At 44.9% G+C, this 27339-nt stretch overlaps 1 protein-coding gene across 1 annotated transcript; it reads right to left on the bottom strand.

The window, feature by feature from the left end:
• Positions 1-3540: 3540 nt before the first annotated feature.
• Positions 3541-22483, bottom strand: GJA3 (gap junction protein alpha 3). The gene is made up of 2 exons (XM_072797126.1): positions 22295-22483; positions 3541-6048 (listed from the first exon to the last, which is right to left on the bottom strand). The coding sequence occupies exon 2, from the start codon at positions 6029-6031 to the stop codon at positions 4730-4732; it is 1302 nt and encodes a 433-aa protein (XP_072653227.1). The 5' UTR covers positions 6032-6048; positions 22295-22483; the 3' UTR covers positions 3541-4729.
• Positions 22484-27339: the final 4856 nt, after the last annotated feature.

Raw genomic sequence — 27339 nt, 5'->3', positions numbered from 1 at the left:
CCTGGTCGCGGAGTGTGCTGTCGGGCCGGTCTCCCCGGGACGGGGGCGGGGGGGGGGACTCCGCCCGCGCGAGAGCCGAGCCTCTTTTCAAAAGCTCCATCAGAACAGACGTTGGCACGTATGGTCTGAATGGGGGAAATTTCCACTAATCCGTGTTTGGTGGGGTTGAATTTCGAGTGTTGCATTGCCGTAGAGCCTTCAAAGCAGCCAGGGGTCTCTGTTACCCTGTGTCCCTGGAAATCATCCCCCAAGTGGATTTGTCAAGCAGAAACAGCCTAAGCAGAATTGCATTTCTATTAAGGCCTTGAAGTCGGACACATGACAGGTATTGCCAAATGTCATAAAAGCAAAGATGAAAACTACACAATTACTTGTAATTATATACAGAAAAGTCATCACCAAGAACGATTAACTCCAGCCTTGCTAGCCCAAAGTGATCTCACTGCTCTTGAAACCCCATTAATCTTATCAGGGTAGTGCCTGAAGGAGAGTGAAGGGGACAGACAGGATCAACATGCAGGACATTAGTTCTTCTGGAGAACATGCAGCAAGAGGTAGTAGCAATGCTACAGGAACTCTGAGAAGATGCTACTTTAAGTTCCTAAGTACCTGTGCAAAGATAGAACAGCCTTTGCAGAAATTCTCAAGCTTCTTTTGTAGGAAAGAAATTTTTTGCTCCTTATTCTATCTAGAGGAAAAGTTTTACTTTGAAAACCTCGTCAAGGATTCTACCAATAAAAACAATTAACCAACTACAGAGCTGATGATTTACATTTAAGGCCACTTTTTATTGCTTAGCTTATAAAATGCTTCTTTTCAGTTACAATTTAGTCTAGGAAAGATACTGTTATAACACAAAAAATAAGGTTTTAGTAAGAGTTTTGTAAATATTATGATCTAACTTGCATTTGCTTACGAAAAATCTGCAAACATAATACTACAAACAGTTCACACTCTTAGTATTATTTAAATTCCTGGCTGACCATAAAAAGTCTTGCTGAGACATTCTACAATCAAAGAGAAAAAAATATTTGGGGCTATAAGAAATCTTACAGTGCACAAACTTCAGCTCTGCAGAGTAAAAATATAAAATTAGAATGAGAAATACATTTTTGGACTTTAATGTACAATGCCTACTTGTTGTATCACATTTACAAGTTACTTAGAGAATATCCAGAACTCCATGCGGATAGGGTGGGGTGGTGGCAGGAATCTATTGATCTTTACAAAAACATTTACCTTTTGAAATCATGCAATACTTTGTATAAGAATTTATTTGCTGAAAAAAAAAGAATTTATTTGCTGGAAATTCATAAATCAATGTTACAAATACCAGAAGGAAGAGTTCAAAAGAAAACAATTCAGAAAAAGGGCCTTTTAAATAAATACTAAAGAATTAAAGTGTTAATAGGGGGAAAAATCCTTAATTGAAAAGAGATATAAATCTCATGAAATTATTTTTTAAAAAGGATATTTGAATTGTATTCATAGTTCTAATTCCAGGTATTCTTGTATAAGAAATCTATGATCTAGCCATTTACTTAATGATCAAGGAAAGCCAGGATTGATCAGAAATATTCTGGCTTGCTCTTTTCCCCTTTCTATTTTCTTTTGAAACTTAAGGTATCTTTTTTGTTAATGTCATGGGAAAAATAATTCAGTAAAATAAAGTTTAAAAGGGAGAAAGTGAATGACTATATAAGAAATGTTTTAGAATTTTAATAAATGGATTTGGAGATGGATTAGTAATGCTTGACATTTTGATTGCCATATATTATGTAGTGCCAACAGGATGGCCCAGCTTCTGCAAACAGGGATGCAAGAAAGTAATTGTCTTGTATACTGAAGATTAAAAGATAATGTGCATAAATACATTAGGCAGAGCATTGGGTTTAAAATAAGCTTATGGAAACATTTTTTTCCATTAAATCAGGAGAAAAATTATTTCAGAGAAATTTCCAAATAATTAACAGGCTAGAGAAAAAAATCTCTGGATTTTGACCATAGGGAAAGGTGATTTCTACTTTTATTGCATATTAATATTAATGCTTATGGTGACTGGCTAAATAGAGAGCACCCTTTCACGCTGCCCGTATCTCCATGAGGGAGCAGGACCCTAGTCATTGGGGTCATGGACACCCTAAATAGCAACACAATGTAACACCTGCTTTCATTTTCTACATGAATTGAAATCAGAACACTACCCTGAAAAAATACTATAGGCATGCACTGTTGTATTGCAGAGTTTTACTTCTTTATAAATTAGTGGTTTTCAAGGAGGTGAATCTAATTTCACACTCCTACCCATGTACTAAATGGGCCAACTGGATTGAGATCAATTCACAATGCTGGCATCTCTATCAACATATGATGAATAAAATCCAATTTTAAAATATTTTATTTATTTATTCATGAAAGACAGAGAGAGGGGCAGAGACACAGGCAGAGGGAGAAGCAGGCCCCATGCAGGGATCCCAACCTGGGACCTGATCCTGGATCTCCAGGATCATGCCCTGGGCTGAAGGTGGCGCTAAACCGCTGAGCCATCTGGGCTGCCCCCTTTTTTTTTTTTTTTTTTTTAGATTTTATTTATTTATTCATGAGAGAGAGAAAGAGAGAGAGAGAGAGAAAATCCAATTTTAAAACATAAAAACTAAATATGATTATACTGTTCACTCTCATCTCCACCCCCCACCCAAATCAAACCATGGGTGACCAAGCAGTTTATTAACATTTATCATGGTAGAACCTAAAGAACCTGTGTTCATATCCACTTAGTGAGTTATACTTTGTCTGTTAAGTGCAATTGTGACCAAAGCTTTTTTTTTTTTTTTTTTTGTAATCAGAATGCTTTTCAAACTACTAGTACTTTCTGGTGGCCCTTCTCACTCAAGTTCTACTGCCTGAAGTCTCAGGCATCCATTGTAGGTGATGAATGAATGTCTCTCCCCTGCATCCACTGTGGTACAAGTTATATGAACCAGCCTGGGGGGAATTGAGAAAACAGTCACTCAAATAATTTTCTGTAAGCCCAAACCTGTTTGAGAAAGGCGACAGGATATTTATGGGAAGTTAACATTTTTCAATCCGAGGAGATCATCCGAGTTCACTCTGCAGCAAACAGAATGCTCTAATGAACTAGGTGCACACATTAATCTGAGAATGGGAATCGCAATCTTTTCATCAGATTGCCAGTGGGTTGCTCTGTCCCATATGAAACACAAAGTATATGGAGTGTAGCCCCAGATAAATCATCAGGAAATCGATGTTGCCTCATATAAAGAAACGAATCAAATTGGCAAGTGTTTTGTGTTTTGCTGAATAAGGCTGACAATACTCAGTGGAAGTTGGGAATGTGAGAAGGACCTGGCTCAGCATTACCACGAGTAAGACACGACAGCAGGGTGTGCAGTTCGGAAAATTCTGCCACCTTCCAGCCATTCCCGCGCAGATCAATAGCCTCCCCCGTCAGTGTAGCAATCTGTGTGGGTGACAAATGGGGCGCACGTCCAAAAACAGCACATGCACTTACACAGGAAGTAAAACCCAGATACTTTTATTTACACTTTAGAAAGCAAACAGGCTGCCCACAAAAAATAGTTAGGAAACTCAGAGAGTTTTATTTTGTACTGTTAAAACACGTAGGTCATTGATTCATCTTTATAAATAATTTTTCTGGCAAGAGTAAACTTTTAACCTTCCATTCAAAAACTTCACAACTTCAAGTATTTGAAATGCACTTGAATTTCCCCTGCCTTTATTTTATACAGTACATTCTCATAGCAATTAGCTGACTTGTGAGGTTGAAGAATTTCTTTCAAAGAAAGTTCAAATCTTTACTAGGATAGAATGGGACAAATTAGCATTCTCTTGGTCGGTATTCATTTTAACAGGGCTATTTTTCTTTCATTTCTCCTTAAAGAAAATGGGGAGGGGGGGAATAGGCATACCTGTACAATTCAGATCAAAGCACAAAATATCATTTAAAAAATAAATACCTAAGGCATACTTGCCACACTTTAATTTCAATTTCCTCAGCTGTTTAAAAATTATCTCAAGTGTCGCTGCATTTCTACCTGCTTTCTTACCAGCAACCTCTGTGGCTCTCGCCTGGGCTGAATCTCTGCCTCTGGAGGGTAGCTGCTCATCGTCACTTGTCATGGAGCGTACAGTTTGCTATCCTGGGCTTCACAGGCAATTTCAGAAACTCAAATGACACTATATGGACTTGCTCTAAATCTTTTTTTAGTGCAGTTTGGCAAATATCCCAAATGAAATTCAACTCTAAGTTAAAAGTATCAAACAGAGATAAGTGCTAAGTGCGTCTGTGACTTTCTGGGCCGCCCAGAGGCTCTGGAGAGCCTGGGAATGGAAATCCTCGTTGCCGGGACTGAAGGGACGGTGGAGCCCCGCGGCTCCACCGCTGCAGAGCAGGTACCCACAGAAACGGCAACGCCCGCACAGGCGGCCCCGGTGGTGTTCTGCACCCACTTTGCCCCCCCCCCCCCCCCCCCCCAGCACGCCTCCGCGGTCTTGGCACTCTACCTCAACGTGTTAAGAACAGCAAGCATGGACACACAGAAGCCTTCTCTCCCGCGGCTCTTCCCCTCCCGCACTCCAGTGCCCCTCACTTCCAGGCTCCGTCTCCGTCTCCCTGCAGCCTGGAACGGCACTTTGGTTTTGGTTGCTAGAAAAGAGGTTATTGTAAGGCTGTCTGGAGAGACCAGCGCTAGATGGCCAAGTCGTTGGGTCTGGCCCGGCCGCCGCTGGCCCTGCTGGCCTTGCTCAATCGGCCCGCATCCGCCGGGGGCAGCGGCGGCGCGTGCGTCTCTGCTGGGGTGGTCACCGGCTGCTCCGCGTCGTCGGGAGTCACTGCCAGTTTGCTGTCCCCCAGGCTGCTGCGGCTCCCGGTCAGCAGCAGGCCGGGCTCGCCGCCGCCCGTCCCGTCGTCCGGCGGGAGCTGCCCGGTGCTGCCCGCGGGGCTCGGGGACGCCGAGGGGGCTGCTGCCCCGGAGGCCTTCCTGGCGGAGGTGTGCTGCTCGGCCTCCTGATTGGCCCAGTTCTGTTCCGTCATGAGCAGGTGCTGGTCCCTCGCGCGGGCCTCGGGCAGGGCTGCCGGGTGGAAGTCTGCGGCCAGTGGGGGCGCCCCGGGGTAGCCCGCGGCGGTGGCCTGTCCCGGGGAGGAGGCCGAGGGAGCGCTGAAGGGCGGGAACCCGATGGTGACCGCGGGCGCCTCGGAGAGCGAGGGGGGGCCCAGGGCGCTCCCGCCCCCGGGCTTTGTGGCCTCGGGGGAGTCTGCGCGCGGGTGGTTGGTCATTCCCTGCTTGAGCTTCTTCCAGCCCAGGTGGTAGATCTCCAGCATGTTGAGGAGCAGGGACACACAGGCCACCGCCAGCATGAAGATGATGAAGATGGTCTTCTCTGTGGGCCTGGAGATGAAGCAGTCCACCGTGTTGGGGCAGGGCCAGCGGTCGCAGCGGTACAGCGGCTTCAGCTCAAAGCCGTACAGAAAGTACTGCCCGGCGATGAAGCCCACTTCGAACAGCGTCTTAAAGATGATGTTGAACACGTAGGTCCGAAGCAGGGCTCCTGCGATGCGTACCCTGCCGCGGTCGTCGCGCAGCGGCCTGTCCTTCTGGCCGCCGGGCCCGCAGCGTGCGGCCGGGCCAGGGTGCGGGAGCTCGGCCCTCAGCAGCTCCTCCTCGCGCTCCTTCTTCTTCTCCTCCATGCGCACGATGTGCAGCACATGGCCCAGGTAGATGAGGGTGGGCGTGGACACAAAGATGATCTGCAGCACCCAGAAGCGGATGTGTGAGATGGGGAAGGCCCTGTCGTAGCACACGTTCTCGCAGCCGGGCTGCTGCGTGTTGCAAGTGAAGTCCGACTGCTCGTCCCCCCACACCTCCTCAGCGGCCGCGCCCAGCACCAGGATCCTGAAGATGAACAGCACTGTCAGCCAGACCTTGCCGATGACCGTGGAGTGCTCCTGCGCGTTCTCTAGTAGTCTCCCCAGGAAGCTCCAGTCGCCCATTGCTCCAGATTGCTAACCTGCAAGGGAATGGTGCTGGTTAACAGGAGGACACGCAGGGGGCCGGAGGGTCCACGCACCCCAGGGGGGCAGACCTCCGCGGAGGCGGGTGCTGGAAGAGGGGCTCCCTGGGTAGGGGTACAGCCACTTCCAAATGAGTGTGCCACTGAAGGTATGGGTGTGTGTGCGCGTGTGCATGCGTGTGCAGATGCACGTGTGTGTGCTGGTGTGTGTGCGTGTGCAGGTGCAAGGGTATGTGTGCCGGTGTGCGCATGTGCAGGTGTGTGTGCATTGCAGGGGTATGTGTGTGCGTGTGCAGGTGTAGGTGCAAGGGTGTGTGTGCAGGTGTCTGTGTGCAGGTGCAGGTGTGTGTGTGTGCAGGTGTGCATGTGTGTGCATGCAGGTGCAGGGGTATGTGTGCACGTGTGCAGGTGTGTGAGAGTGCAGGTGCAAGTGTGTGTGTGCGTGTGCAGGGGTGTGTGTGTGTGTGTGTGTGTGCAGGGGTGTGTGCGCTTGCAGGTGCAGGGGTGTGTGTGGGTGTGCAGGTGTGCATGCATGCGTGTGTCTCCAACATCGTGCTGGGCAGCGATAGAGACCGCAGTGCCAGCATAAAAACCAGCTATTACACCACACACGTGCTGGCACAAACGAGATGCCCAGGGCGACTCAGGCCCTCACTTCAGAGCTGGGGAAACTGGAGCTCCAAAGACAAATGACTTCCCTGAGAGCCATAGAACGGCCCTGGCTTCCCACTACCCATCCCGCTCTCTGCCAGAGCACGGTCCAAGGGAGTGCTGGTGCTGTGGGGTACACAGCCTGCTCCGATTCCTAACCTCCGCCTTTTAGTCCATGTGACATTAGAGCAACTCTCCCTTATGCCACCCTCATAATTTCTACCACACACTAACCTACTATCTTTTCTGTTATTTGCTTTCTTTTTTACTTTGCAAATGTCTCATAAATGGTTAACTTGCTGCACGTCCCCAGGAGCCTGTGTGGCCACCTGTAAGATGGGACGACAGTCATCAGGTCAGTGCAGTGCATGGCCTCCTAGATGGAGGGGGGCTGGCAGGCCTCCTCTGTGAAAGCAGCAGTGTTCCCCAGATGCAGGGCACCAATGTTACAAGGCGTCCTCCCTGTCACTACTGCTCATGCAGGCCCGGAGCTTCGAACTAGAACCACAAAGAGCTCTGTTGTTCTGTCATTCTTCACACAAGGTAGCGGTCTAAGCTGTAAGTGCATGTAGGACCTCCAGCAACACTAAAGAATACTCTTCTTGTTTTGAATTTTAAAATATTTAAAAATACTAACTTTTATGAATTGGTTCAAAGGCAAATAACCAAAACAAAACTTTACTCACCATGATCTAAAGTAATAGACAAATGTTAACCCCCTCCTAGAATAAACTTCTGACCCTTTGCTTTGGTCATTTGAGGTCTTTTTTTTTTAGGTCTTTTTTTAAAAAAATATTTTATTTATTTATTCATGAGTGACAGAGAGAGAGGCAGAGACACAGGCCGAGGGAGAAGCAGACTCCATGCAAGGAGCCCGATGTGGGACTCGATCCCGGGACTCCAGGATCATGCCTGGGCCAAAGGCAGTGCTAAACCGCTAAGCCACCCGGGCTGCCCTTTTCTGAGGTCTTTAGAGAAATATTGCCATTCATGTATCCTACCAGCCTGCTTGTCCCCTTTGTGCCTGGCACCTGTTCTTTTGGGCATGTTCTTAGGAAGTAAAATATTTTAATTTAGAAACTTAATTACTTTTTTTTAAATTTATTTTTTATTGGTGTTCTATTTACTAACATACAGAATAACCCCCAGTGCCCGTCACCCATTCACTCCCACCCGCCGCCCTCCTCCCCTTCTACCACCCCTAGTTCGTTTCCCAGAGTTAGGAGTCTTTACGTTCTGTCTCCCTTTCTGATATTTCCCACTCATTTTTTCTCCTTTCCCCTTTATTCCCTGTAGGGCAGGTCTATTTTTAACTCTTTGAGGAACCTCCACACGGTTTTCCAGAGTGGCTGCACCAGTTCACATTCCCACCAACAGTGTAAGAGGGTTCCCTTTTCTCCGCATCCTCTCGAAACTTAATTACTGAACATGAAACAATCCATTCCTCCATGAAGGATGTCAGGTGTCAGGGAACCATCCCAGGTTACATCCTGCTTCTCCCCAACCCCAGGCTGTCACAGGGTCGCTGCCTGGCATCTCTGCCCATAGCCCCTCCCTTCAATCTGCTGGAGATTTTCCTCTGGGGTGCAGGACAAAAGCCTTGCATAGTGTGTACCACCCAGTCCCTGATCCAACACTCTGGTGATACCAAGCTTTCTGTGGTCCCTGAACCTCTGCTGTTAGGCCTTTGCATGTGCTATTTCTTCAACTTAAAACCAGGGCCTGGCCTATTGACCTGTCACTTACTGCCACTCTCCCTTCAAGAGTGGCCAACTCAGGCTACCATGGGGGCCCTGTGTTTTCTCTTCCTCCTTATCACAGCCCTGGCTTAGTGGCTGTTGCTTCCTTTACATTCCAGGAGGTTCTTTCCATCCTCCCACAGCTCCTACCTTGCTAAGCTACAAACGGCATCCTCTCTCCTTGCTGTCCCTAGACAAGCACAGCCCTCTGAGTTTCTATAGAAAACCACCCTTAACCACCTTGACTGCTTGTGGACTTTCTCCTTAATTCTAGTTCTGAGGTTGGGGTTTGCACACACAGCTTTTCCTTCTGGATGTCTGTAGGCAGAACAGTGGGCAATGTGCATTTCTGGAAGTCTCTAAGAAAAGATCAGTGTGGGGAATGTCATACTTCTTTCTGCTACCTTCCCAGATGTGCAGGCACTTCTGCCTTGCTGAGTACAGCATAATGTGCCAGAAAGGAGTCAGTGCAAGTGCCTGGTAGGTTCTCCCCACAAGGCTGGTGGCACATAACACCTTAAGGGAGGCTCTGCTTGTCACAGAGCCCGGAAAGTGTGGCTGGCATTTCCCTGCAGGGCCAGGGAAGCCAAATGCTCCACAGTGACGGGGGTGTCGCCCACAGTAAAGAACTTCCCTGCCCCAAATGCCCATTGTGAACCTGTTGAGAAACATGAGGCTAGGTCTTAAACCTGTAAGTCTACTCCTGGGACATCATACCAAGGAAATAATCAGAGATTTTGATGAATGAATGAACATGGATATTTACTGTGAATTACTTAGAAAAAGGAATAATTGGAAGCAGAAGTGTCCACTAAAGGATGAGCAATTTAAATACATAACAGTGCCCAAGGCTGACATCAGGATCTGGCTTAACCCAGATCCCATTCCTGGTCTTTCTCTCCCTTGCTTACCTCTAATGTGACCGGGAAGAGAAATTTTTGCTTTCCTACCTCCTTTGGTTATATTAATGAGGTGTAAGAAGTTGGCTGGGGAACATCTGGGAAAGCTTTTAGTTTCCTAATAAAAAGGCAGATGGTACCTGTGCTGTCCCTTCCCCCTTCTTTCCATAGTGAGTATAGATGTGCTGCCCGGGACTGGGCAGTCACCTTGCAAGCACATGTCAGTAAGTGTGAGGGAGGGATGTCTGGGTGGCTCGGTGGTTGAGCATCTGCCTTCGGCTCAGGACATGATCCCAGGGTTCTGGGATCGAGTCTCTCATCAGGCTCCCTGCGGGGAATCTGCTTCTCCCTCTGCCTATGTCTCTGCTTCTCTCCGTGTATCTCTCATGAATTAAATAAATAAATAAATAAATAAATAAATAAAGGAATGAATGAATAAATAAATGCATGCATGTATGTATGTATATATGTGAAGGGTGGTTGAGAAAGACCAAGGCACCTGTTGTGACAAGGTAGACCTGCTGCAGCAACACTGACAGCCACCTCCAGACTTATATGAAGGAAAAAACTCTATTTGTTCAAGTTAGGTTTTCTACTGCCTGCAGACAAAAGAATTCCTAACCTATACAGTCCCTTTTGATTCTTTTTTTTTTTTCCTTTTGATTCTTTATAGAATAAATCCAGGCACAAATGAAAAGCTGTGGTTCATTCATAACTACTGAAATACAAGGTATTCATTAGATACAATTTTTACGATCATCAATGACATGAAGAGATACTTATTCTGTAATGATAAATGCCAAAAGCCTAATACGAAACTATAGTGTGATACCAGATATTTTACACACATTCATTCATGTAAAAGGAAGAACAAGAAAGATATCAAAATGCTAAGTGTTAACCATAGTATTTCTAGAACTGGGTGATTTTTATTTCCTTTTCATATTTCTTTGCATTTTCTGTAACAATATCACATTTATCATTGTAAAGGATTCATGACCATTACTTTGTTTCAAAGTTCTAATTTTTTAAAAAGTCAGACGCCTTTTTCATTGTTCTTTCATTACGGTTTCTACTCCCTAGATCTCTTTCATCATGCCCCTGATAAGCACACAGAGGACAAATACAATACCTGTGACATGATTAGCCCAATGTCAGAGGAGAATGATCCTGGGATCTCTGAGACGCAACATGAACCCTGACACTGGTTATCACTGATGGCATAGAGCTTACACTGGATTCTCCTGCCATGGCAGTCTACCAATTTCTCCCAAAGCAAGGGCCAGGCTGTTTGTATCCTGTAACTCACTGCTGAGTCTTACTACTGCTCCACTATTTACTCTCATTTCACAGTTTGGGTTTTGTTTTGGAAACTGCATGAATGAATGAACAACAACAACAACAAAATTAACCAGAGGACCGGATACCTATGGGAAAGCTGGCACTAGGGGTCAGAGTCAGATGAAAATGGGAACCTCCAGATTTGAAGCAACATCCACCTGTCCTCATACTCATCAGTCTGCTCCAGACACCATGCAGACGTTCCTTTTTTTTTTTTTTTTCATGCAGATATTCTTAAGGTGTTTTACCAATATCACTTTTTAATCATATCCCTGATACCAATTCAGGGAGAAAATGACAGCAGAGGAGTGAAGCACACCCAGAACAGCAAAACTCTGCTGGCTAAGTACAAACAAATGACAACACCGGGGACCCCATGACCCACTGAGGGCTGGCCTCAAGTGAGACAAACATGGTGACTGGATGAGATATCCTTCTGCTTGAAAGAGGAAAATGGGTTTATTCTTATTGTCAAAATATCGGGCCATTTCATAACACTAGAGCAGCTCCTGGAAGTTCACACTATGAATGCTTACTTTGTAAGGTGCATGTGATCTAATCATAGAGCATCACAGCTACAGCACTGAGCACGTTTAGATAACAGATCCACCACGGTGGCAGTGGGATTCTCTAGTACTTGTATGTGGACATGGATTACCTCTGTGAGATGGTATTTTTATTTTTATCTCAGCAAAAACTTTGATTCTGACATTACTGCAGAACAAGATCTTCTGTTGCAGAGTTTATGCAGATGCTTCCATGTTCTCCTAATAGTTACACTTTCCCTTTCAAAGCTGTATGGTTTCCCCTTAGCCTTTAGGATATGTTGAGTGTCCCTTCATATCAATCGATGGCTATTCATTAGCAACAACCTTGTGCTCAACTCTGGGCCACGTGTTCTGTTGAATACAGTGAAGGTAAAAACACGGTCTCTATCTTGTCTACTTGTGGAGTCTACTTGTGGAGATAGAAAAATTGAGGAAAATGGGGAGCTCTGTAGGTACAGAGAGATTTTAGAGAAGAAGGATATTAATAACAGAACAAGGGATCCCTGGGTGGTGCAGCAGTTTGGCGCCTGCCTTTGGCCCAGGGGGCGATCCTGGAGACCCGGGATCAAATCCCACATCGGGCTCCCGGTGCCTGGAGCCTCCTTCTCCCTCTGCCTATGTCTCTGCCTCTCTCTGTGTGTGTGTGTGTGACTATCATAAATAAATAAAAAATTAAAAAAAAAAAAACAGAACATGGAGCCAGGGAAAGCTAGCCAGGGAAGGGTGGCATTTGAGCTGGGTTTAGGAGAGGTGGGTTTGGGTAGGGGAAGAGGGACAGGAGTGCATTTCAAGGTCAGATCTGCATTCCCATGGCAGGGGGACTATGAATGACCCGGCATGGCCGGAACAGGGGCCCCATGTGCGAGCACTGGCTTTAAATGGCTGCTTCTGTACAGGAAAGCTAGACAGGCTGCACTGTGAACATAATAGGCGCTCAGCAAACACTGGTATGACAAATGAGTGAAAGGACATCGAGGGCCACTGAATCACTTGGAGAGCGGAAAGATGTGCTGAAAGTGCTGTTCAGGAAAGAAGGGGCCCCCTGACAGGGCCTCAGGAAGAGTGGTAATCTCCGAATGAATGCCGCAGCCAGGGCGGATGACAACAGGGCGAGTGGAAAAAGGAAGGACAGAAAAGGAGACACAGTCTGGAGACAAAAATAAAGCAGAATGTAGAGTCTGCCTAGAGTCAGAGAATGAAAGAGAGAGGCACGAATTAAAGACAAACCTCGTATTTCTGAGCCCAAGTGGGAAGATCAGGGGGGCCATGGGAAGAGAGAAACACTGTGTGGGGGGGGGATTGGCTAACTGGGGCTGGAAGAAAAGATGATGACGGGTTTTGTGACCATCTGGATCAAAAGTAGTGGCAGAAGGTATGAGTGAGGCTGTCCAGGAGGAGGCAGGAGACAAGGAGCAAGGTGAGGCCGGGCAGAGGCCTGCAGTGCAGCTCCACCTCTCCTGAGCGCACAGCACACAGCACAGCAGGGAGGAGGGGCCTCATGGGTGAAGAGCTGTGGGAGGGGACGCACTGCCCTCGGTGTGTGGTCACCACTTTGACGAAGGGTGACCCTGTGGGTGAGAGCTTGAGGCCAAGTACTGACGGGCAGCAGTGACCCCTCGAAAGTGTTGGGGGGAGGATGTTCCTCCATGGGACCTGCTGAGGTCTGCCAGACAAATTCACGTTCTTTGGCTTGTATTTGTTTCCTTACCAAAATCATATCAGATAATGTCAAAATGGAACACCCTTTCTTCTCTATAGAATTGACTTCCACATTCAACTTTGCACCACCCAGATTGAACTTTTGCCTTGTTCTCTGGGATACCCAGGAGCCCTCGCGGCCCACTCGACCTGCTGGGAGGGCTGTCCCCATCTCAGAAGGCACACTCGGAGAGCGTCCGCGACACTGGAGATGGGGTAACACGGCCGTACGGAAGCCAGAGGAGGGCTTTGAAGAAGGGGGTGACTAACAGTGTCAGCATTCCTCGGTGTGTTCAAGACGGATGGACGGGAAGAAGAGGCCCTTTGATCTCACAACAAGGATGGCACTGCTCGTCCTCAAATGCCCAGGCCAGGGGGAGCCCTGGGACAGAAACAAAAGTGCAGACCAGTGGCTCGAGGCCGAACGGGGGAGCGAAGTGTTGACTTGGCTCGGGGAGCACTTGCTCAACAAGTCTAGAACTCAAAGGAAGGAGAGGTGCAAAACGGTTAAAAAGTGGGAGAATAAGGCCCAAAGGAGGTGCTTCCAGGACAGGGGTAGGGAAGGCTACGGACGGGAGCCGCGGGGACAGGGGGTGGAGGGACCGTGGGGCTGCCCCGCACCAGGACGGCCCGGGGCAGAGCCCGGCTGAGAGGGCGGGAAGCGCGAGCTCCCTCCAAAGCGATGACAGGGCCCTTCTCAGCGGGGTCAAGCCAGAGGTCGGCCCCTCGGGCAGGGGCAGGACTGCAGCTCCTGAGAGGAAAGGGGGGACAGAGAGGAGGAGAAGGGACTGGGCTCCGGTTCGGCGGCGCCCAGCCAGACGTGGCGTCTCTGTCTGTGGGAGTCGTGGCCCCCGAGCGGGGCCGAGCGGCAGCCGCTCCCCGTGAGGCCCTCGGCGGCGGCGGCCAGCGGAGGAGGGCGCCGGGCCGGGCCGCGGGCGGGAGAGAAACGCAGGCTGCGGGGGGCCGAGGGCTGCGGGCAGGCACCGGAAGGCACAGACCTGGGCTGCTCTGCCCGGGAGGACCGCCGGGAGCCGACAGGCCCGTGTGGGGCGGGGGGGGGGGGGGGGGGGGGCAGATCAGAGCGGACCGTGCCGAGAACGCCGGCTCACACTCCACGTGAGATGAGAGTGCGCTGGACGGTTTGAGCAGAGGAGTCCTGTCCTCCGACTTACATCCTCACGAGCCCCTCTGGTTGTTGTGGAGAACAGGCGTGGGGTGGAAGGGGCAGTGGGCAAAGGTGAAAGCAGAGGGCTGGGGAGCAGGCTGCGCTATGATCCACAAAAGTGGCAGTGGTGACAAATGGCCGGGTCCGCGCAGACTCTGAAATAGGTCCAGCATGATGCGCTGACAGGTCAAGGGTTGGGGGAGAGGAGGAGGAGGAGAGGCCAAGGGAACAGAAGGAGGGGAACTGCCATTTACCAAGATGGGGAAAGTAGAGGAGGTAAAGGTTTGGAAAGGCATGGGAATCACGAGTTCTATTCTGAATATGTTAAGTTTGAGACACCTATTAGGCAAGCATGAAGGCTAGAGAGAAACACTTGGGAGTCATCATCAAACCCTGAGACTGGACTGAGATTATCTAAGGGCAGGGGAGAAGGACAAGGGGGCCGAAGACCAAGCCTTGGGGGCACTCCAGCATCTGCACGTCAGTACAGAAGGAGAAACTTGCAAAAGAGTTGCTTATTAGGAAATGCAACTTTTAGTTAAGACTCAGATGGAATAACACTCAAAAGGTATCATTTGCATTCTACTTGATTCTCTTTTGTGATGATACTTTGACACTGAAAACATTGTTACTAGGTTTTTAAATTAGAGGTAGTATAACTTGGAGTGTGGGTAGGCAAATTAATTTTGTGTTAACTGTTTGTGATCGCCTGGAACATGGTTGAGTAGGATTTTGAGAGTCACATATAGGCTTAGCCAGAAAGAGTTCTATGTTCCTTTAGTGATGTCTGCTAGAGTTTGGTATAAGGCAGTGGTGGCCAAGATGCTTTTTGCCATCTCTGACTTGGCACAAATTTAAAAGAACATGGTAGACTGAGCTAGTCACAAATATGATACAATGAAAAAAGGCTTATCCAGCTATCTTTCCAGCACGTGGAAAGACTGTTTTCCATTAGCTTCTTTTATACCTTACTTGCCTTTTTCAAGCATTCACATTTAAGACAGTAGTTTCCAGATGCCATGGGACCTAGCCCATGTTATTATGTACCTACCACACTTTTTCCATAGTTCTGATCTGACTTTTTAAAAAGGAAACAGAATTCACAATAAATTCACCAAAAATAACAAGAGACTCCTTCTTCTTTTACTCTATAGCTTCAACTTCAACATTTAGCTTTGTCTCAGACTAAAAAGCAAGACGGGAACTAGGCTTTTAGAAGCTGGCTCAATGAAATTTACAACACAGGGCCATAGTGCCGCAGTGCCATGGCACTCATGGCACTGGGAAAAGTTCAACCACAAAGACAAGCACGAAGGAGGAAAATATTGAACCTCTGATGCTTCAGATAAAGTAACATGTGACATTGTTTACCATCTCCAGAAGAAAAGACTGATCACACCAACCAGCAGGACACCTAATGTCAAGAGTTCTAGATATACTTGATAACTGGTGGAACAAGTCCCCCAATTTTGTTCTTCATATTTGTCTAGGCAACTTTTGGCCTTTTATTTTTTCCAGATGAAATTTAGGTAGAGCTTGTCAAGTTTCATGAAAATCTGAGACTCAATTTTGATTGGAATTGCATGAAATTTATAGATGAATCAAATTTAGCTCTTTACAGTTAAAAATAGATCTGCCCTATGACCCAGCAATTGCACTGCTGGGGATTTACCCCAAAGATACAGATGCAATGAAACGCCGGGATACCTGTACCCCGGTGTTTATAGCAGCAGTGTCCACAATAGCCAAACTGTGGAAGGAGCCTCGGTGTCCATCAAAAGACGAATGGATAAAGAAGCTGTGGTCTATGTATACAATGGAATATTCCTCAGCCATTAGAAACGACAAATACCCACCATTTGCTTCGACGTGGATGGAACTGGAGGGTATTATGCTAAGTGAAATAAGTCAGTCGGAGAAGGACAAACACTATATGGTCTCATTCATTTGGGGAATATAAAAAATAGTGACAGGGAATAAAGGGGAAAGGAGAAAAAATGAGTGGGAAATATCAGAAAGGGAGACAGAACATGAGAGACTCCTAACTCTGGGAAACGAACTAGGGGTGGGGGAAGGGGCGGTGGGTGGGGGGGTGGGGGTGTCTGGGTGACAGGCACTGAGGGGGGCACTTGACGGGATGAGCACTGGGTGTTATTCTATATGTTGGCAAATTGAACTCCAATAAAAAATAAATTTACAAAAAAAAAATTTAGCTCTTTACAATCTAGTTTCCCCCCGCCAATAGGCACAACTGATCCATTGATGTTGACTTTCTTCATGCCTTTCAATAGTGCTTTAGGATAATGTTCCTAAAGGTCTTAAACATCTTTTGTTAGATTTATTCCTAATTTATACTCATTCTAATTTTTTTGTTCCAAGTCGTTTTTTCATTATAACTTTTTATTGGTTACTGTTGGTACTTAGGAACATTGTTTTTATATATTGATCTTATATCCAGCAGCCTGTTAGAAAGCCTTAATAGTTCAATAGTTAGGAGATCCCTTTGGATTTTTTATGTAACACATAATCGAATCATCTGCTATTGAGGACATATTTGTTTCTTCCTCCTTGAGTTCTAATTCCTGTTATTTCTTTTTCTTGTCTTCCTGTACTGGCCAGGACTCTTAGCACCATGTGGAGATGGTGATATCTTTTCTCATTTTTGTCTTTAACATGAATGCTTCTCAAATTTTATCATTGAGCATGATGTTTCAACTTTTATCAGGCAAAGAAGTTTCCTTCCAATCTTTGTTAATGGTTGGTTGGCTTTTGTTTTCTAAAGCCAATACTTTTCTCCTGTTATTGTGATATTTATTTATTTATTTATTTATTTATTTATATAGAAGAATGTTTTATTTTATTTTTTAAAAGATTTTATTTATTTATTTATTCATGAGAGACACAGAGAGAGAGGGAGAGACATAAGTAGAGGGAGAAGTAGGCTCCATTCAGGGAGCCCGATGTGGGACTCAATCCTGGGACTCCAGGATCATGCCCTGGGCCAAAGGCAGGCTTTAAACTGCTGAGCCACCCGGGCTGCCTTAAATTACTATTTCTTAAGTTAATTTTGATAGTTCATATCTTTTAGAAAATTTTCTATTTTACCTAAGTTTCAAATTTATTGGCAAAAAATTATTTATGGTACTTTCTTATGATTTTGAAATTATATGGTATTCATGATTAGAATCATTTGTTTGGTTCCAAATACTGTTTATTTGAGGCTTTTAAAATATTAGTCTTATTAGTAGTTTTTCTTTAACTAATGAACCAATTTTGACATGCTTGAAAAAGGATAAGAGTTCATTTTGTCATTTTTTCCAATGTTTTATCACCTATGCTATATTTATAGCATATTTATATATACAAATATATAAATCATATATATTTATAGTATACAGAATAAATCTACAAAAAATTCCTATAGATCTTTTAAGTTGATAATGTTGATTTTAGTATTTGCTAGTATTATTACAAAATATATATGTGTGTGTATATATAAATATATAATTTAAGGGTATCCTTTATCTTACTGTGAAATTGTTTATTATTGTACAGTTTCAGGGGAGTCCTTATTTTAAATGAAAAAGTGCATGGTTTCTATTACTTAACTTTTCAGTAATCTCATGCTCTGGAAGGAGACATCATTCTACAGATCAACTGATCAATGAAATTATAAAACACCATTTTTCTAACCTCTTTATCAATAATTTTAAAGTACTGCTAGGAGTATATATAAATGTTTATTTATTTATTTGTTTATTGTCAGAGAACAAATCTCCAGAAACACGAAATAGTTTTTAAATTATACTTTATTTTTGTTTTAAGATTTTATTTTTCAAGTAATCTCTATACCCAACATGGGGCCTGAACTTACAATTCCAAGATCAAGAGTTGCATGTTCCACTGACTGAATCAGCCAGGTGCGCCTTATTCTTTTATTCTATTTGTTTATTAAATAAGAATGGATAGAAAACACCTGCCATCCATATGCTATTATCCCTCTCTTTTCTCTTTTATGTGGGAATTTTAATTGTTCTTTGAGGGGCTGGATCTTAAATTGTTTATAAATACTTGAAAAGTCATATGCTCTTAAGTCTTGGTTAAGGTAAATATGATTAACATTTTCATACCGAGTCAAAGGGGGAAAAAGTTTTTCTTTTGTTTTTGACATTCTGTAACTTATTTTTTTTTAAGATTTTATTCATTCATTCATTCAAGACACAGAGAGAGAGAGAGGCAGAGACACAGGCAGAGGAAGAAGCAGGCTCCACGCAAGGAGCCTCATGCAGGACTCAAACCCGGGAATCCAGGATCACACCCTGAGCCAGAGGCAGGCGCTCAACTGCTGAGCCACTCAGGCGTCACTGACATTCTGTAACTTAAAAAGCTGAATGAGAGCTAATTTTAAGTTGAAAGCAACTTAAACAACTGTATTAAAGAACAAATGTATTCAATTTTTATATTTAAGAACGACAAAAGTAAAAATAAACTTTACTTTTTAACCACAGTATTTCTTCTTGAAATACTCAAATAAAATAAATATTCCTACCAGAAATCAGTATTAAGTCACCATTTCCACAATTAGAGTTCTAATATTAAGCTAGAAAATTAACAGCTGGTTGAGCTTCAGTTCAATTGACAGAAAAATGTAAATAGTCTGGAGCATAATTAGAAACATGACTGTCTTCCACTACTATTCATGCCATACTGGGCTTCCTCTTTAAACCCTCCAAATGTTTTCCCTGTTCCATTACCCTGAGGAGTCCTCCGGTTTCTCCTACCAATTATTAAATGGCATTAAAAGTTTTTAAAATAACTGCTGTGAAAGACCTAAGGATACCACTTGAAGTTTTCATTTAAACATTTGACTTACACATTTTAGTGTAATTTAGCATTAATTTTAATGTACTTGAGCATTAGTCCCTAAACTTTTAATGAATAATGAAAAAAAGTCACTTCCCTTGAAGTAAAACTGAATTTACCAATACTTCCTGAAGGGTGGCTTGGGGTAAGGGTAAATAAAGAAAATTATAGGGATGCTTTAGTGTATTACTGCTCCCAACAGGATCTCGTCCTGTCTAAAGCACAGATCAGGCCTTCTGAAGAGTATACCAAGCACTGACTTCACACAGTCTGGTCAGTTAAAAGTAATTTCCCTCTATAAATCTAAATTACATCCTTCAGGAATCTGGTTCATCCAGGGAGGAAATATGGAATCACAGGGCTAGAAGAACCTCAGAAGTGGTCTAGTTTATCCTCTTTATTTTACAGATTGGGGTATGGAGGCCCCGACTGGACACTGTGATTTGCCGAAGGCTACACAGCCCACAATGCTGAAGCCAGCACGAAAACTCCTGACTTTTGACTCGGTCAGTCATACCTTACCCTTCCGCGTGACTTCACCGGATTATGCACCAGGCAGATTGTTCAGATTACAACAGCTGCCCTTTTAGTTATATCGCTCGATCACACTCTAAAACGTATGTTTAGAAACATGGGTTAGAGTCCAAAGTGGCTAAAATTATTAAATATTATTGACATGCTAAGAACGGTCCTGTTACTCCACCATATAAATTGGAATTGTCATTTTAAAGCAAATTCAGATATTATCTTTACTCTTGCTTTAGTGAACAAAACCTCACAGCCCGAAAATTGTGATATTTTATTTTTCCGTCTATATTACTGACACAGATTACATCTGTCAAAATGGTTTCTATTTTTGTAATAATTTCTATAGTATAAATATAATTTCACTTCTAATTCAAACCCACTTTTATGAGTGTACAACATAGAAATCTCTTCTGTATTCTAGAATAAAAGATTAATTTTAAAGCTAATAAGAAATGGAGTTTTGTGAATAAAATAAGCATTAATTCCTGGAGATAATCAGGTGGTCTGAACAAAAAAATTAAGTGATTTTTGCATTTAGTATCATTAGTTTGTTAACAGTAAATAAAGCAAACCACTAATTCTTCAAATTAAAGGAGATGTGAGAGTGCAGAAGCTGTTCACATCAACCATTATGAAGTCATACTTTTGAAGACCAGAGATTTTTAAAAAGCAGTAGAGTACTAACTTAGTTATCATGATGAAGAATTTTCCAACACTGTAAAAATGAAAATTAAGATTAAACTTTATCATTATTTTATTCCCTTTATGCCCTTTATGCATTATATTGAAATGGCAAAAGCATACTGTTTTTAGAGACACATGTATATTGTTAATTATCACATATATTGGATTTTTTTTCCTCTCTTCAATTTAATAAATATTTATCAAACACCTATTTTGTGTGTGGCACTATTAATTAAGATATGGTCTTACTCTCAGGAGGTTCATTCACATTCTGTGGGTGAGACAGACTTGTAAAAAAACTAATCAAAATATAATACGGCAAGTGTTACATAGTACTGGTAATGGCCACAACACAGTGGAGTGGAGAGACAAGGACACTGTATGTTAATCATGAGTTTGGCTGAGTTTCTTAATATAGAGATCCTGGGAATCATGCTATCTATACAGGGTGAAATACTTCTCAAGGGCCTGTCCACTGTCTGGAATGTTCTGATATTTTAGTATGGTACAAAAACTATGTTTATTCATGCATTTATGTGTGATACTGAGGTAAAATCCTAAAAATTTATATATCCTATTTGTTCTGTTAGGTGCATGTTCACGTAATGGTAACACTCGAAAGACTAATATTATTTAAATTCTTTGCATATATGAGGCTTTATAAAATGTCTGTGATACACGTAATTTTAAGGCTCAAATGTGTAGTGTAAAAGTTATTTTTGTTAAGAAAATGAACACAACTTGAAATGTAAGTAATATTCAAGGAAACTGTGTCAAAATTCTTTTTCTTATTTACGAACAATGACATTGTGTTACATTTCATTATCTTAAGACGGTGTTAAGCCATTAATAACATTCACTGGCTAACATAAATAGCATTGTTTAGTTTGTTATAGTAGTAAAGTTTTTGTGAATTACTTTACACTACAGGGACACGTGCATTGTCCTTATGAGATGCTAATCTCAACATGAATCAAACTGCTGAACTAGTGGAATATGTGCCAAATTAGCTGTTGTTTACTTAGAACACACTGACTCTTGGAAAATAAATCTCCCCCCTTTCCTCTTTAATCTTTTAATGTTTGTTTTGCAATACATTTCACAGCACATTGATGGTCAGTGAAGTGATGCACACATCATAAACCATCAATTTGAATTCTTGAGTCCTGTAAACTAAAGCATAATTCACGTCTCGGATGTTTGCATAGCACCACTTTTAGGTGACAAATTTTGGCGATATCTTGGTAAAAACCAGAGAACTCCACTTGTCCCTAATGTCCTAGTCATACACATTCGTGAACCGAGGGCTCTGCAGACTGGGATGAAGTCTGCTCACTACAGTGCAGAGTAGACGGCAAGGCAAATGCACCCGCATCGCTGCAATTTACTGTCAGAACAGCCCCTGAAAGAAGGGACTACTGTGGAATGCAGATAAGTGTTTTTCCACTCTTCTGTAAATTCTTTATACTTAAACATACTGTAACAAGCACATGGGTCAAGAAATTAGATCGTGGTACTTATAACTAAAACATTTCTTAAAAAAACAAAACAAAAAAAAAAAAACACCTTCCAAAAAGTTTCTTAAAAGAAGTAAGCGAGCCAACATTGTTCCTAAAAGACACCCACAGCTCTGCAGAAAGCGTGGCGATGCGAGACGCCAGCAGACAGCTGGACTCCGTTCCCTGTGGCCGTGGTGTCTGTCGAGAGTAGTCAAGTATTTAAACAGTCCTCAGACCCCTCGGACCTGCCGTCCGGAGCCACTCCCGCTCCCCACCCGAAGGGAGAGCCCGACAGCAGGCATCTCCACCCCGCGGTCCCCAGGGGAGGCCGTTACAGGCCGAGCCCCCGCGCTCGGCAGAGGCCCCGGGAGCGAAGCAGCCGCGGTTATTCCCCAAGTTCCCCGGCAGTTGCCCGTGTCCGGCCCTCCAGCCCTGCCGCTCCCACCTCTTCCCAAGAATTCCCGAAAGAATTCCGGGAGGCCGGGAGCCGCCGGCGCGCCGCGGGGCTGGGGCCGCCTCGCTCCGCCCGAGCCCGTCCTCCGTGCGGGGACCCGGCGCCCGCCCCTCCGCCCCGGGGCTGCCCCGGCCGCCGGCGCCTGGGCCCCGGGGCGCCCGGCCCCGCGCTTACCCCGCTCTGCCGCGGCGGCGACCCGGGTGCGCTCCTCGTCGAGCAGGGCTCCCGGCCGCTCTCAAAAGGAGACTTTGTCCTACACGTGCGGTGCAACTTAACGCGTGCGCCCCGCGCACGGGCCCAGCCTCCCCGCCCCGGCGGCCATCCCCTGGCCCCAGTGCGCCCCGCGCTCGGCGCCCCCAAGCCGCAGCCCCGGCCGCCGCGCCACGCCCCCGCCGCCTCCACCTCCTCCTGGGGGCCGCGCGGGGGCGGTGCCAGGGTGCCGCGCAGGGCCCCCGCCCCGCACCCGCCTCTCGCTCCCGTCCCGCGCACCCACCTGCAGCCCGCCCCACCCCGCACCCGCAGTCCGCATCCCGTCCCGCCCGGCTGCACCTGCAGCCACAGCACGCACGCCGTCACAGCGCGCCCGCACCCCTCACCCCGCAGCCGCGCCCGCATCCCCACCCGCGCCCCAACCACGGGAGCGCCCTCCATCTCGGGATGCCGAGCTTGGGGCTCTTTCCCGCCGCCGGGCCTCCGCGGGCCTAGCGTCTGCTCTCCACTGGAGGGGTGAGGCGAGGCGGGCGACGGGCCGGCGGGGCGAGCGCAGGGCGCACAGGTGCACGGGTTCCACCCCGCCCCCGGGGGCGCCCCTCGTGTGCACGTGCACCCGGCCTCGCGGGGCCGCGCCTGGCTCTGGGGGTGCTCCCGAGCTGGGGGCGCGGGCGTTGGGGCGCCTCGGCCCCGCCCGAGGTCCGCGGTCCGTCGGGGGACGCGATCCTAGACTGACGGCGCGGGCCAGGGGCCGCTGAGCCGGCGGCTCCCAGGAAAGGGGCCAGTCGACGCGAGCAAGAGCCTGGGCCGCAGCGCGGATGCTGTCGAGGGCCGGGCCGGTGCGGAGGCGGGAGCGCGTCCTGGGAAGGGAGCCGAGGAGCTATAAATAGTAGCCTTGAGCCTGGTTCCCGTCAAACACACTTAATTTAGCCGGCGGTCACAGGGATGCTTTTTTTTTTTTTTTTTTTTCTTTTAAGAACTTGTTCCAGTGCACTTGAGACTTGGCCCTGCCTGAGGTGACAGGGAAGGACACGTGTTCCCGCAGGTCACTCATTCTCACTGGTGCTAGTGACCAGATGCTAGGGCAAGGCCTAGCCTGCTTGCCCAGATTGGGGTGAAGACTTTAACTTCTTCCCTCCGCAGGGTTGGTATTGCACACGCTTGAAAGAAAAGCCAACTACAGAACGCCCCTGAGCAAGAGAGGAATCCCCTCCCTTTCTGTTACTGTCTCAGCGCGGTTTAGGGGGACCCTGCATTCCCTCCGTGCGCCTCACGGTTTGCTTTTGCATCCCCAGGGTTAAGCACGGGGCCTAGCCTGGACAGGATATTTAATAAATATTAGTTGACTGAATTTTGTTTGTCATTCTAGAAGCTAAAAATGATCCCAGAATTCCCTTTATGAGTGATGGATTTATTGCAAGAATGTGGCAAAATCAGAGCCTCTGAATGTTTTCAAATTTCCATGGAACAGCTTCCATTGGCCACCTTTGTTGGAGTTTAGATCTGTTCTGATTAGCAATCTTCTTACCCTAGAGAATTTACTTACTCAGTTGTGATCTGAACTTAAGGTTATCTCAGGGATAAAAGAAAACTAAGCTTCTGAAGGTACATCTAAACTATCTCCTTCCTTGTAGAACCTGAAGGTGTATGTAATGTATGTAGTAGGTATAGTAGGTGGTGGTCATGTAGACTTAGTTTTTTTTTTTAAACTGAGAAATATTGTTCTATAAGGTCTTATGTTTTTCTCTATTTTAATTATTTTAAAAGATGTATTTATTCATGTTTAGAGAGAGAGAGAGAAAGAGAGAGAGCACCAGTGTGACCAGGTGGAGGGTCAGAGGGAGAAGGAGAGAATGTCAAGCAAACTCCTCTGAGTCTGAGTGCAGAGCCCTCTGCTGGGCTGGATCCCATCACCAGAGACCATGACCTGAGCAGTATCTGAGTCAGAAGCCTAACAAATGAACCACCCAGGCTCCCCTTTATTTTTAATTGAACTATAGTTAACATGCAATATTAATATTAACTTCAAGTATATAACAGTGATTTGACAATTATATACATTATGAAATGGTCATAGCAATAAATGTAGTTACCACCTGTTACCATACAAAGTTATCACAGTATCCTTGATTCTAATACATTATCTTTACCTTTCCTCCCTGTGACTGGTTCATTTTGTACCTGGAAGTTTATAAGTAAAAACCAGTCACAAAAAAGACAAATACTCTATTATTCTACTTATGTCAGGTACCTAGAGTAGTCAAAATCATAGAGACAGAGAGGTAAATTGGTGGTTGCCAGGGGATGAGGGAAGAGAGAATGGGGAATTTGTGTTTAGTGGGAACAGAATTTCAGTTTGAGAAGATGAGAAAGTTCTGCAGACGGATGGTGGTGGTGGTTGCAGAACATCGTGAATGTACTTATTACCACAGAACTGTACAATTAAAAATGGTTAACATTGCAAATTTTATGTTACATATATTTTACTACAATAAAAACATTAGAAATGATATTGTGTAAAGAGTAGCAGAATTAAAATGGTGATTTCTTACTACACCTGTCACATTGTATATTTTCTAGACAACTAAGAACTTAATTATATGATTTACTTTTTATTTGTAAAGATTGCTTCTCATTTAGTTTCAAGAAAGATTGTGTTTAGGATAATTTCAGGAGGGAATGTCCATGTGTATGTACATACATACATATGCCAAATTGATTAAAGCTGAATTCTCATTTGACAGGTCCCATTTCCACACACTAGTAACATTTCTAGCGAAAAAAATGTACAGTGAAGAGAGACTTGCCTGCGTGGTTGCTCTCTGAGCTAGGAATGCCTCACACATGGGTGTTGGAGAGGCACCACCTGGCCCTCTTTCTCTTCCACCAGCCACTCAGATGTGCTTGCTTTGGGTGCCCCCTGGTAGTCAGGGCAGGAATTGCTTTGTGGGGCCTGAGCTGGATCTGCATAAATCTTTGTGCTTTGTACATGTTAATGAAAGTCCAACAAATATTTGTTGAATATTTATGTCCTTCTTAGAAGTGGCAACCCAAAGTAAGACAGTTATCATGTCTGTGATTATGTGAGAGTAGAATTTAATAGTGCTTTTCTTTAAGCACCCAGGTGTGAGATGGATAAAAAAACTGTAATTTGACTTTTTTCTTTTGGTTTAAAATTACTAGTGTAGGCAGTATTGTTCATTATCTACTTATACTAATTGGCAGTGCATAGTATTTTACTTACTTTGTTAAATATGCATATCTTTTATAATATTTCTTTAAAGATGTTATTTTTTCATGAGAGACACACAGAGAGAGACAGAGACATAGAGGGAGAAGCAAGCTCCTGCAGGGAGCCCAAAGCGGGACTCCATCCCTGGACCGGGATCACACCCTGAGCCAAAGGCAGATATTCAACTGCTGAGCTACCCAGGCATCCCCTCTTTTATAGTATTTTTATAAATTAATTCAATTACTATTTATTAAACTTCTGTCCATACGAGACCATAGACTGGATGTTGAGGGAGATGATAATTTTCTCCACCCAAAGAACTTATTGTGCTGAGCTCTATGCTAGTCTCTGTCCACTGGAGGAATTTACCATCTGTTCTGAATTACAAAGTATTAACTCACGAATAAACACTGGAGACATCTTTACTTCATATTAAGGCAGTGGTAGTAAATAAAAAAGCATAATAATTTAAATAACTTCTGGCACAATTGTAAATGTGTACACATTTCTTAAGAGATGTAATCAGATACATGGTGGAGGGAACTTAAGTGTCCTTTGGGCAGTTAGGACTCCGTTTTGTTGGGAAAGCCTACATCTGCGTAAGTCTCTGCCAAATTTCTTAACCACAGAGTTTAATTCCTTGATTTTAGGGCTCTTTTTTTTTTTTCTGAAAGCTGCCCTACCTTGATTAAGTCAAAAGTTTACAGCCAGTGTCACATATTTAAATTCTGCCCCGGACCGGTAGTTTTTCAAGGGCACTTAGGAGGCCACTGCCTGCAAAAACATTATTATCAATCAGCTTGGAGCCCTCTCCACTGTTCCCCAAACACTATGGGGCTACCTGGGAAGTTACAATGTCTGTATTTACTACATAGCATTATGGTTGGTATTTTAATACTTCTTGAGGATTTCTTAAAACAGAGCCAAAATCTTAGCGATTCACAATATATGGGACTAGTGTCTTGAATAAACTCTCATCTTAAGGTTTTCAAACAAGTGTGAAGAATCATAGTATTGATCTTTTCCTGCCTTTGGCTTCCACATTCCCCACCTCTCTGCTCTGCAGACCCCAGCTCAGCTGGTCTGTCTCATTAACTTCCCGCTGCACGACTGAAGTTGGGGATGGGGTGGGGGGAGAGTCTAGAACTTGCCTTCCTGATAATAGTTTAGAAATCTATAGTTCCCATCCCTGGTGAGTATTCCTAGCACAGGTTACACTGGAAAAAGGAGGGGATATATAATGGAGATTCTGCTTCTGAATTTAGCACTAGACCTGTTTCAGGTCATGAAGTGTCAGCTCTCATGATTCCCCATCAAATCAGATGGCCCAACTTAATGATCCAATAATCTTGCGCTGTTTCACTAGGGGATAGTTCGTCAGTTTCCTAAGCATTTGTTTTCTTTTTTAATTCTTGTAAGAGTATGAGAATCTGTGGATAATTTCTCTTTTAAAAAATATTTTATTTATTTATTTGAGAGAGAGAGAGAGAGAGAGCAAGCATGAGTGGGGAGGGGAGTGGGGAATGGCAGAGGGAGAGGGAGGAGCGGGCTCCCCACTGAGCAGGGGATCTCAGGTCTTTGGGATCATGACCTGAGCTGAAGGCAGACGTCTATAAACAACTGAGCCACCTAGGTGCTCCAACATAACACGCATTTTAAAGAATCTTTTTTATTTCTTGCAGAGAGTTAAATCTAATAATTTGAGATTCCATCTTCTGTGGGAATTTGCTTTGTAATCACAATAACAATAAGGCAAATAAATTGGACTTGATTACTA

This window comes from Canis lupus, chromosome 24, assembly GCF_048164855.1.
Source record: "Canis lupus baileyi chromosome 24, mCanLup2.hap1, whole genome shotgun sequence".
NCBI classification, from domain to species: Eukaryota; Metazoa; Chordata; class Mammalia; order Carnivora; family Canidae; genus Canis; species Canis lupus.
The sequence above is the reverse complement of the archived record's forward strand: the minus strand, read 5'-3'. Positions and strand labels throughout refer to the sequence as shown.

What these genes read in the sequence shown, in the direction of transcription:
- GJA3 (XM_072797126.1), bottom strand. Translation starts at nt 6,031, where the DNA reads ATGGGCGACTGGAGCTTCCTGGGGAGACTACTAGAGAACGCGCAGGAG.